General features: G+C 36.7%; 1 protein-coding gene across 3 annotated transcripts; it reads left to right on the top strand.

Annotated features, from left to right (window-relative positions):
- Positions 1-6451: 6451 nt before the first annotated feature.
- LOC6038182 lies at positions 6452-12513 on the top strand. 3 transcript variants are annotated; one of them, XM_038249419.1, is made up of 4 exons: positions 6452-6509; positions 6582-6628; positions 8091-8115; positions 8179-12513. In XM_038249419.1, the coding sequence occupies exon 4, from the start codon at positions 8202-8204 to the stop codon at positions 12321-12323; it is 4122 nt and encodes a 1373-aa protein (XP_038105347.1). In that variant the 5' UTR covers positions 6452-6509; positions 6582-6628; positions 8091-8115; positions 8179-8201; the 3' UTR covers positions 12324-12513. The 3 variants fall into 3 exon arrangements, with proteins under 3 accessions (XP_038105347.1, XP_038105345.1, XP_038105346.1); XM_038249417.1 differs by having other exon boundaries at positions 8064-8115; XM_038249418.1 differs by having other exon boundaries at positions 8050-8115.
- The last annotated feature ends 211 nt before the right edge of the window (positions 12514-12724 follow it).

Genomic DNA, 12724 nt, shown 5'->3' with positions numbered 1-12724 from the left:
GTGTACCGGGTAAAGTGAAATGAGGTAACAAAGTAGCATTAATAATATTTTCGTGGTCGAATTTAATTTGCCCAATTTCCCGAGAACCCATAAATTAATGTGTGGTCAAATTAATTGCTATTTTGTTGCAGACTGAGAGGATTGTTGTGAGTGAATTATATTGCAATTTGAAGGCATTCGTGTCTAATCTAATCTAATCTAATCAGACCCTAGCGCAGCCAATCTTTCGAAGGGATCCTGGAGAGTGCCTTAGGTTAGATGACGCCTAGCACTCTTCTTGTCATTTATTAACATTTGTAGTGCGCCATTGCATCGGAATGCATTGAAACATCACAAGCGTTAAAGCGGCCAGGCCTACTGCGTAAAGCCGTATCGCAGAGATGACTCGTAATTGGGTTGAGTTTGAGCACTGAGTGTTCGAACAACAACACAATTCTGAATCGACAGGGGAGGAAGAAGCGTGGGGGACACACCACCATACGCTTCGAGATTTGGTTGTATTCGTTGGGAGCACCATGCTAAGAAGGTTTGGTACTCCGGGACCCTCTGGGATGGGACATTGTATTTCCACGAATGCCCTGGACACTATTTGCCGTGGTTAAAGCGCCACAACTCGCTCTCTGTAACAGTATTCCTAATTCCAGTCCACGCTCACCAAGTCGTCATGGCCTAGTGGTTAGCATTTTTGCTTACCAATCCAAAGGACGGGGGATCGAACCCCGCCTCGAGCGACTTTGATTTTTCGTTCATATTCATCATTTCAAATTTATGTGTTCTTAACTTTCTCATTGGGAGCAGATGGGCATCGAACCCAGAACCATTCGCTTACAAAGCGAACACCGTAACCAGTCAGCCACGGCCGCTCCTACACAATTTGAAGGCATTCGTGTATAAATTTATTTGCCATAGATATTTTGCATTTGCAAATTTAGCAACACTGCTTAGCATGGCGTGAGCTGTCAAATTCTTACACGATAACATAAATCTACGCAGTTTTGAGTTGAAGAAGCTTTTGATGCCCCTGATCACCGTGTTTTTCTTTCTGATAACATTTTTCTGAAGTAAAATTCCTTCAAGCTTTCCTTTACTCCATGCAACGAACTTTGTTTACATTGCATAACAAATTATGCTGCCTCTCTCAAGTGGAACCATCCTGTGAGAAATTGAATCAAACTTAACCCAGCAAGCAAGCTTCAAGTGCTGCCAGCCTGCCCTGTGCAGCAGCAGCAGCTGGAGAAATATTTTCTATTCATTAAATTAAATGAAAACTTCCGCCATCTTTGCATGCACGAACGTCAGTCTGAGCTCGTCTTCTTCGAGGTCGGAAAAAGGGAGGAAAAGCTCCTTTGTTGCCACACTCACTTTATAACATTACACTACACAACCAACTAGCTAGTTTCTGTTGAAGAAGGCTGAAGTAGTTGGTTCTTCATGAGGGAAGTAATGAAGGGAGTAAAAATGAGAAAAATAAGGAAAAAGTACATAAATTACGTTATGCATTGTGTGCGATGTAGTCTGTCTTCTTTTTTCAGTGTGCAGCAGTAGCAGGCTGTGCCTTTTTTGATGGGCATTTTCCATGGAAAATGGTGGCATCACCGCTATGATGAAGAACATCCCTGGAGGGTTTTGTAAGTATGTGAATTTTTCAGCTTAACTTGCGCTGAATTCCGTTAAAGTTTATTGTGTTATCTGAGAGCTGGAGAGGAGAAAATGCAATTTTAACGGGAGAAAGTTGCTTGTAAATAGTGAAAATTTATCCCATTAGCTGGAGATTTGGGATATAACGTGTACAGCCTACATAACTTCATTCAATTTTCCTTGAAAATTTCGTTTGTTTGGAGTTGCTAGTTTAAAAAGAATTTGATTTTCAGCAAAAAAAAAGAGTTTAAATTCTTTTGAGAGTGCCACTTCATACACTGAAAAAAGTCATCGCATCAATTTCATGCTTTTGCAAATCAAGAATACCTCTCAGCAAGAGCCCAACTCATCCATCTAATCCGATTAGTTGCCCTAGATTAGCACTACAAGCTCGATTAATGCAAACCCTATTAAAATTATATCGAGTGCAAACGAAAGTAGAAAAAACCCAGCATCAAAGCAAGCAAACGTCAGACCTTACTGGGTGCACCATCAATCATCAGAGCTGCTGCGATGCACTCGTTGGTTCTCTGTCCATGGCATGCTGGGACCATGGACGGACGCTGGATTGAGGGTTGGGTTTGGCCTGCTTCGACGGAATGAAATCGAGTGCACTTGCAAATGACATCGACCAACCCACGAATGAAGCACTCTTGCAAACTAATGCTGATTATTTCAATTGCACTAAGTGGGTACACGCTTAATTCAAACCTCCAGGAAACATAATTATTCTCATTCATCGCTCAATCATCGCTGGTGGTGGGCGGCACTTGACAGCTCATTTTTTATGAGAATGGGGCCCGTTCCAATATGTTGAGTTGGGAAAATTGTGCCGAAATAACTTCACTTGCAAAATTAGCGGTCGAAATTTATTCGACGAGGGAACAAAGTAGAGCTGTGTCCTCGGGGGGCACAGCAGCGCCACCAACGTGGACGTTTGAAATCATGTTCATTGCCTCAATTTGGTTTGCATAATTCTAGAGTGAATATTGACAGATTCGTAGAAAATGATTTTGATATTTAAAAATAAAAGATGAAAAAATAAGAATTTAATAAAATACTTTTTAGGTTGATAAGCCTTTTTTGAAAGCTCCGCCAGAATCAATCCCAAGCTCCGAATTCTTTTCGCAGCTGGAACGGACGACCTGACCTATAAGAGGGACGTTCCAACCTGGCCACCCTGACACTGATTGAGCCCTTTTCCGTCCGTCGTTAAAATTTGCCAACAGAGAGACGGGCAGAGATTGTGAAACCTAATATTACATGCAAATTACGTCACCCCATCCCTGACAGACTGTCAGAGTAGACCCTGCATGGAAGCGGAACTGTCAGAGCAGCCGGATCGAAGCAGGCGAACATTTTCCGAGTTTTGGAATGTTGTGTCGATAAATTAAGCCTCGACGCGGTTCATTATGGCGTTTTTGGGGGTTGGGCGGTGTCATTAGAGCTTGAAGTTGAAACATTTTCTGACACCAGTTCAGAGTTCGGTGAGGAATTTTACGCGTGCCTAAACTTGTTCGGGGTGAAATTGTTTAGAAAGTGGTTTTGTTTAATGGGGAAAAATGGGAGGAATTCCGCGAGAACGGCGGCTGAAAAATTAGCTCTATTTATTTACAAAAGTTAAACTGGCAGCACTGCTCACAGGTCAACACGCTCATCTGAAATTACTCATTTAAGAGTCTTGAGATATCAACATTCAATACAAAATCTGAACAAAATATCTGAATGATGTTTTGTGAATTTATCAATAAATATCAAAATCACAATTTTCCAACTCGATCCCCATGACAACGCGTGATTGATTGATTCACCCCCCTGTTGCACCAACCCAGCAATGCCTCCTTCGATCCCAATCACACGGTGGGCTCATCCAACGATTTATAATTTATTCTAATCAGGCCACTTTGCGAGCTGCGGTGGTCAATAAAGCATCATTATAATAATTAATTGACCAGAAATGATCTGCTTTGGTCCTTCCCACTGATGCTGATGACGATGGTTTCCAGATTGCATAATCAGATGTTCAACTCGTGTGTGGGTGATGCAACACGGAACTGGAGAGCTTATCTTGTGCTGCTGCAACCACGTGGTGCGCGCTAATTTGTGTCAATAAATTGCGTGACACGTGGCAGCAGTGATGCCAGAGAAATTGTTTAAAACCAAGCTCTGATTGGAAGTGGAAGCGATTTGCAATGCAAATTGTGGGATGGAGATTTTTTTTGTGATTGTTTTGCGGATGATTACAAATGCATTTTGAATTGAATCTCATAATTGCGCCTATCAGTGCTTGAAATGCACTCTACGAAAAAAGCGTGTAATTTTCGGTCAAATTAGATGCACATAACTGGGGCATCAAATAAGACGCAAAGCTGGGTCAAATGGAACGTAATATTACACGTTCCAAAGAGCTTCGAAGATCGTGTAAAATTACATTAATCGTAATATTGGTCGGACATAATTCTTATTGGAATCGTGTCATTCCTATTGGACGAGAAAACACGTGTTTAAATTTTCTATAAACAATACGTTTTTATTGCAAATATCACTCAGCGCATCTTAATAAATTACAAAAATGTTTATTCATGACACAAACTTGTCTATCCTGCTGTTTTCATCTACGAATAATCACCAAAATTGTTTCATTTCAATCACTGCTATTGTTTTTGTTCCACTAGCCATTTGAAGCATGTTGGCCAACCCTCAAGCAGGTGACAGTTTTGGTTCACTTCGGGAACATCTTTGTATGTGGAAAACTTTTCAGAAAGTATCCAGCCAGCTTCATCGGAACAGCGGCTTGAACTTGGCTTGAACCGAAATTTTCCCTCACGTTCCATGTCCGCGATCTAAGAAGCGAAGGGAAATCGATAAAACATATTAGTAATCTGTTCACCTCAATCATATCACCTCAAGATCGATTAAACTCACCTCTATGAGCGATTTGCTTGTTTTTATCTTAAACTGTAGTAGGTTTCGGTCACAATTGCAAAAAAAATCTGAACGAAAAATTGATTCCCGTTGCGACGTGAACTCTTGCTAACATTTTGACGTTTCACCATTCTGACAAAAGTGTAGTGGCTAAGGAGCGTGATATTGGGTTTTATTAGATGTAACATTACATCAAATTTGATGCTCCAGATATGTGCATCTAATTAGGTGTGAAGTTAAGTTATTTTTAATGTAATTTTAGGGTACGAAAGATGTAAAGGAATAAACAAGGGAATTTGATCGATTTACATTAAAATAAACCTAATCTTCTATCGAAAAGGCGTTTACATGATTTGGTAATCGGTTTGATAAAGTATTACGTCAAATGTAATGTTCCAAATTTTCTAGTGTGTGGTTATTGTTTTGTTAAAGTTATATGTGAGTTATTAAAAATAAAATCATAATCTGCTGAGCTCTTTAGTGCCTTTATGGAAAATGATCTCTGTTCAGAATGAAAACAAGTGCAATTATCCTGGGGCTTAGTTTCCATTTAACATGCATATTGTTATGATTGATTACATTGAATGCTGACCTTATTAATCCTGGCTTGAAGCAAAAAAAAACATTTAAATCATTTTTAATCTGGATGATTTTTATAGTATTGCAATATTGAATAATTCCACATTTTTACTCCTCCTAAAAGACACACTTATAAAACAAAAATCCATAAAATTATTCTGACAGCGTTAATATTCACCTCTCACTTGATGCCATCATCAACGCCTACTGCGCGACGCAACACCTGAGCTTCAAAGATAAAAATCTGAACCCCTTTTTCCCAGTTTTCGCTTTCCGCGAAAAAATCACAGCCTACTCAGGGTTTTTTATTTTCCGACGCTGTCTTTTTTGGTCGAAAGACTAACAATTGAGATTGCACGCTTCTTATTTTCTACCCAGATTCTACCCCTTCCTTTTGCTACCCAAATTAAAACCATGAATTGTGCCTGCAAAAAAAGGGTACAACCTTTATCTTTTTCTACCGTCAAGATCGAGAAAGAGAGAGAAAATGCAAGGAAAAGCGAATCTCCAATTTCATCTGTCTCTTTTCCCCTCCTACACCTGTGTGAAACGGGTGATAAGTACACTTGGCATTAAAAAGAAGAAAACAAGAAGAAATTCCTTCCTGGAAGATCGTTTTCTCAGCGCTCGTCACGACAGGTGAAACCCCACTGGCGGGAAAAGGTTAAATCCTGAGCTGCTCGGAATCAGAGCGGAAATAATAAATTTTAAAAGCAAATCTGGGACGCGGCCTCAGATTGGTTGGCTTGATTGTCACAAGGAAATCACGGAAAATGTGTTTTTAAAGAAGGGGGTTTTCATTTCTCGAATGAGACACTGAGAATCTCAGAAATTTTATTGAAATTTGAGAAAACTTTTCTAGAAAAATAGAACAAATACAATTAGTAAGCCTACTGAGATCTCATCACTAAAGGCACCAGTTTTCTTATTACCGTCAACAATATCACCTGCCGACAGTATGAGCTTTCTTATCAGTTCAGCCATTGATACTTAGTGTTATTGTCGACTTTTACGAAATTCCGATAAGATAAGAAATAGCTCGGGATGGTCAATCCATTTTTTTAAACATTTTCATATGCTTAAAAAAATCAAATGCAAAATTAAAATTAATATTTGATATTTTCAGAAAACCAGATATTTTTCGAGTTCAATTTTTCGAAAATTATGCTGATTCAAAAAGCGAACCAAAATGGTCACTTTGTTGAAAAAAGAAACAATTGAGCAGAGATAATATAGCACAACCCAACGCTATCGATAAATGCATTGATAAAAGTCATTGATTATTTCGAGCGGGAGATGGCTTGTACCGCAAAAAAGAATGCATTCATTCGTAAAAATCTACCTATCGTGGGTTGATTTTTTTATTCGTGAGTTTTTCGATATTCTGTAGATTTTGCATATTTCTAAGTTTTCTTTGCGTTTTTTTTTTATTTTGGCAGCTTTTTCAATACTTTTTGAGGACCTAGTGAGCCACTTGAGATTTAGGGTGAGTAAATAATTTAAAAATGACAGCGACGAATTGCCTTACGAGAAAAATAAACTTTGCACTCAGCTACACACCTAGAGCAAATTTGCAATATCTGCACTCTAAAAGATGCACGGCAATGCTCAGCATTATCAAGCAAGCCATGCCAAAAAAGCGAAAGAGAATCGTCACGTCAAGACGCTGGATTCACCCAGCAGCAGTCAGTGACTACGTGATGTGGGAGTCCCTTCACGTAAGGGGGTGCATCCAGTCACCTGAAATTGCTTGACTTTTTTTGTTTTTTTTTTTTTTCGTTGCTCCAACGCTAGCCATCAATCGACACTACGTTGGACCGATGGCGATGGCCGAACGAAATGAAATGACGCTTATTGTTTATTTTTTTTATTTGAGCCAGTTGCAATTATTTTGGCTGATTTATGGCCATCTGTGGGGAAGATTAACTGCAATAACAGATCGATAAGAACATGCCGCTCTGTGTGAAGGTGCGTTCATTTGATTCGAGCGGGTCGATCGAATAAGTTAAGTGTATTTTTATCCAGTGCTTGTTTACATCGTTTATAGCGTAAATAAATCATAAATCATAAATCTACGGGTCATGGGTTGGTTTTGCCTTCTTCATCTCGATGAGGAAAGGCTATAACATCACTCAAAAAATGAACTTCTTTACTCGACCTCGTAGACCCACCTTCACGTATACCTATCAACTCAGAATCAAATTCTGAACAAATGTCTGTGCGTGTGTATGTTTGTAAGTCCGTGCACCGAAAAATATGCTCACGATTATCTCCGGACTGGCTGAACAGATTTGGACCGTTTTGGTTTCATTCGATCCATCTTGGGGTCCCACAAGACCATAGTTAATATTATGAAGTTTTGACAAGTACTTCAAAAGTTATGCTAAAAAACGATTTTAGCTAAACTTCGGAAGATTGTAAAAAGGGTGGTTTTTGTCAGAAAACCTGTCATGCTATTTATTGTTAGAAAGGTATTTGAAAGACCTTTCCAATGCATTCAAAATATTGAAGATCTGACCACAACACTTTTTTGAGGCCGGATCTCAAATATTTTGATGAAAAAGTTGTCCGGATCGATCATGCGATCCATCGTTGGATAGGTAATAAAAAGACCTTTCCAAAAAGCCCAAAAGATTGAGGATCTGACAAACCTATCAAAAGTTATAAGTACTTTAGTGTTTTTATATACACTTTTTTAAGCTGGATCTCAGATATTTTGATAAAAATAAAGTGTTATTTTTACACTTTTCAAGACTGTGTAGTGAATTCACTTTATGAATGTGAGGAATGCACCAACCACCAAAAGGTGAATAAATTTTTTTTTTGCTTTTGTGAGTCTATCAGGATTGTGTAGATTTTTGTAAAGTTTTTTATTATATGTGTTTTTTTTTTTTTCAATTAATATAGTTGTTTTAACTTAGTCGCATACATTTTAAATCTTTTTGAAGACCCAGTGAGCCAGTTGGAACAAATGTAAGTAAATGATTGTATTATAATTAATGCTCAAAAATGAAGATGGATTATTTTCTTTTTCAGTCGGCATTTAAGACGAAAAAAGGATGACGGATTCACAACCCTCGGCCATCAGTGGGGACAGCATCGCTCAAAGCTTTTCAGCCGGTAGACTTGGCGGTGACGGTGAAGAGTATCAACGACTTTTTGCGCTTATGCTGATTCAGCGAGCTTCGCGAAAACATATACCGTTCGAATTAGCCTTTGAGCATAAAGATCTTATCAAATTTGAGGACGTTGTTCTGCACCTGGAGGAACCTGGGCAGTGGTGGTTATTTCAAAACAAGCACAAAAAACGGAAAAATCAGAGTGATCGAACCAAAAAATCCCTATTATCATTATCGGCTGATAATGAGTTTGCACTTTTTCAATATATAGAAGGTTATCAAAAAGTGGTGAAAAATTGGAAACATGGAAAACATAAAAAATGGTTTTGTCTGTTCACAAATATTGGATTCAGGGAAGAGGCTGGCCTACAAGAAGAATTTACTTTTGAAGGGGAAGTTAAGAAGGTTATAATATTCAATTGCGGAAAATTTATTCAACTCAAAGGATTAGAGAGTAAAATGTTTGATAAAATTAATGAAGATTTTAACGAATTAGTTGATGCAATACACACGATGTTTAAAGAGGGATTAATTGAAAATTCAGTTACCAACTGTAAAGCACTTTTGCTACCAGTCATTAATGCAACCGAAAGTGAGGTAACATTTTCGAAAAACTTTCTTGAAAACCAACTAGATGAGGATTTGTTTGATCACCTGGTGGAGAAGTTTGATCAGGATCTCGGTGCAGTTTCATCCAATTCAGAAGAAGTGTTAAAATTTTGGAACGAACAATGTGAGACCCCAGAGAAAAAGAGAAAAACAAAGATACCATCTTATACAAGCAAGGAAATCATTCAAGAGTTTTTCAAAGATTTTATACTGGCATATTCCCAACCAGATTTGGACGAACTAGAAATGCTCATGTCTGAAGAAAGTCGACTGTGGATGCGCGATTGGATTCGGCCAGATGATTTTGGGAGGTTTTCAAATGATCAAATTGGAAACTTTTTTCGTACTTTTAAGAAAGAATTTATAAATTGGGAGAAGCCAGTTCAAAATAATAAAAGTTTTTTGAGGCTTTGCGATGGTAACACTTATTTGAAACAGGCAGAAAAAATATTACGTAATGAGGTTGAAAAGTGTGCCAATCGATCTTGTGTTAGTTTCGAACAAATAGAAGGATATTATATAAATCGCCAGCTAAAATGCCAACCCCAATGTATAAAAGATGTTTTCATGGTTGACCAACTTCCCAAAAATGAAGAGCAATTTTATGCTGTCACGGCTGAACCTGGCATGGGCAAAAGTACACTGATGCAATATTTGGCATATAATGTCCAAAGAAAGTATTCTGATGTTGCTGTATTTTTACTTTATTCAAGTAATTTTCATGGGACAATTCCGAGCGTTGAACAATTGGAAGATATTTCAAATAAAAACGTTTTCAAATCTTTTTTATCCCCTGAAAACATTCACCTTATTGTAAAAGATGATAAAACTAAAATCAATTTGTTCATCGATGCTTTGGATGAGTTGAGTGTTTCGAGCCAATATCAAATTCTTAAGTTAATCAAAGTTCTCTTAACCAAAAAAAATCTTAAAATTGTTGTTAGCTGTAGAAACCATGTGCTGGATAAGCTTACAAATCAGTTATGTGTGAAGCCTCTGGAAATACAGGCATTCACTGAAGACGAACAGAAACAATTTTTCATAAAAGTTTGGAAAGATATTTCAAATGATAAAGATAAACTTGAAAATTTTTCAAACAAACTTATTCAGAAAATAAATAACGATATCGACTGCAATACAAATCAATTTACTAGTCTACCGTTGACGATTAAAATGGTAACCGAGATTTACTCAGCATCATATAAAAAATATTGTAAATTTAGAAAATCCGTAGAAACTTTCTTCAAAAAAAATGAATTTAACGTTGTTGTCTTGTTTGAAAACATTACTTCAAAATGTATAAAAATAGCAATTAATAAAAAGTGTAAAGTGGACAACAATGCTGAGCTTGACCCATTTTTTGACAGCACACATAAGGCCATCGATAACGATTACCAAATATTTGCAGCAAAATATTTATTTGCAAACGATATAGAGTTGATTCCTTTCATAACCAATAAATTGTTTGGGTCGGTTGAAGGAAGCATAAAAGAACAACAATCACTTTTAGTTGAAATACAGTCAGGTTCTCCTGAGTTCACTCACAAATCATATCGAGAATATTTCGCAGCAAAATTTTTGTTCGAGTATGTAGGAAAAAAACCAATAATTTATTGCATTTCTGAAATTTTGGAAGTTTTAATTAAGCATAAAATTATGCGAAACTTTTTTTTCGGTTTGATGTATTGTATAACAAAAAACGACATGAACCGACTCATGTTTTTGTCAAATTTACATCAAGTTGTTTTATTGTGGTCATGCGATGACGATAACGTTTTCCAAGACCAATCACTTTTGAATCAAGCCAAGGTTTCTAGTATTCAGAAAATATGTGATTACTTGGTCTCTAAAATCACGTGCAAATCAGATGCAGATGAATCAATCGCTAAAACCTCTGATACAAGAAAACCTCTGAAACTATCGTTTCGAATAATAATCAGCAAAGCAAAGCAAAACAGTTTAAAAAAGAAAGAATTTTGGAGAAAATATAAGGAAATGATTCATCTTCCAAAAAGTCCTAAAAACGAAATATCTGAATTCTGGAATGATGTTTGTCAGTTGACAGATAGTCAAATAAAATATTATAAATTGAAAAAAAAACTTGGATCAAATTCTCATTTAATAAATCATCAAAACAGTGAAAGCCAAAGTCCACTACACATAGCTGTTTTGAGTTCGTCGATCAATGTTGTAAAGTTTCTGGTTAAAACAGACATAAATTTAAACTTGACCGATAAAGATGGCAACACTGCACTGCATTTGGCTGTTAAACAAGTAAACACTGAAATCGTTAAACTGCTGGTTTCAAGTGAGGCAAATGTTCACGCAACTAATAAAGCGAAAAAAACTCCATTGGATTTGATATCTTTTGAAAATTCTCCTGATATCTTATTATGTTTATTAGAAAAACATTTCATGTTCAAATGTGACATTGTTTTCAAGAATTCTTTATTTTTTTATGCTGCATTTTTCGGGTGTCTGAGATCCGTAAATATTCTCGTTGAAAGTAGTGTTAATGTTAATAGTGAAGACAGTGAAAAAAATACAGCTTTACACTTTTCTGCTCGAGAAGGGCATAAACAAATTGTAGAATACTTGATAAATAAAGGAGCTGAAAGCAATGTACAAAATAGTAATGGAAAATCACCACTAATGTTGGCACTGGAACAAGGTCATCATGCCATTGTTTCCATCTTAAAAGAACATTCAGCAAAACCCGATTTACGACTCTTACAAACAATGTTAAGAGAATCTGTTATGAAAAACCAGGAAAACGTGTTGAAGTCATTGATTGAAGTTGGTGCTGAAGTAAATTTCCAGGATGAAAAAACAGGAAAAACTCTTTTTCATCTTCATTTGGTACAGAATGATACTTTTCCAAAACCAAACATTATTAAGTTGTTGATAGAAGCTGGCGCGATTGTTGAAAAATTTGATAATGAAGGCAATTCCCCTTTACATCATGCTTCGAAATTTGAAGCTATTTTTCCACTTTTAATTAATCACTGTTGTAAAATAAATCGATGTAACTCCAATAAAGAAACACCACTTCATTTGGCACTAGAAGCCAAAAAATCATTCGCGGCACGATTGTTGTTATTTAAGCAAGCTTGTATTCATCTCACTGACAAAAATGGCAACACTGCCTTACACGTTGCATTAAAAAATAATCTTCAAGACGTTGCAAATATTTTAATAAATCTCGACTCAAACGTTAACAGTCAAAATTCGAAAGGAGAAACTCCACTTCATCTGGCAGCAATAAGCGGTAATTTAGCGGTCGCGAGAAGATTAATAGAAAATGAAGCATATGTGACTGCAAAAACCAAAGAGGGAAAAACTGTTCTAGATTATGTGGAGAAAGGCAAAATGAGTGCAAAAGTTCGGAGGTTACTCTTCGAACTTATCGAAACAAAAATGTCAACAAAAATTATTACCATGCACGAATTGTAATGCCCAAAGCATTTATTTATAATTTTTTGCGAAAAAAAAGAGATAAGGAAGCACGTTCTGTCGATTTTTAAAGAATTCCAATCTAACCAGATTTGAATTAGCTATCCCAGAATTATGTTTATTATTCTTGTAAATTAAAGTTGATATAAAACGTTATAGTAAAATGAATAATAATTACAATAAATATAAATTATCTTTACAGAAAAGTTCGATTCCTAAATTTCCATGCCCTTTAAGATCCTTTTCAAATCTCCTTCCCTTTTCACCAGTCTCAAAGTCTCAGCCTCATTAGATATTCTTTCGGAAGCTCCACTGGACAACAACTAGGGCTGAAACGATTCTCCACTCCACCCCACTCGATTTGGCCAGTAACGAAAACAATACGAAAACAATTCCATCGA

Source organism: Culex quinquefasciatus, chromosome 1 (genome assembly GCF_015732765.1).
Source record: "Culex quinquefasciatus strain JHB chromosome 1, VPISU_Cqui_1.0_pri_paternal, whole genome shotgun sequence".
Lineage (NCBI taxonomy): Eukaryota > Metazoa > Arthropoda > Insecta > Diptera > Culicidae > Culex > Culex quinquefasciatus.
This window is presented reverse-complemented; position numbering and strand designations above follow the sequence as displayed.

Excerpts from the sequence above, each read along its gene's own strand:
- LOC6038182 (XM_038249419.1), top strand. The coding sequence starts at position 8,202 with ATGACGGATTCACAACCCTCGGCCATCAGTGGGGACAGCATCGCTCAA.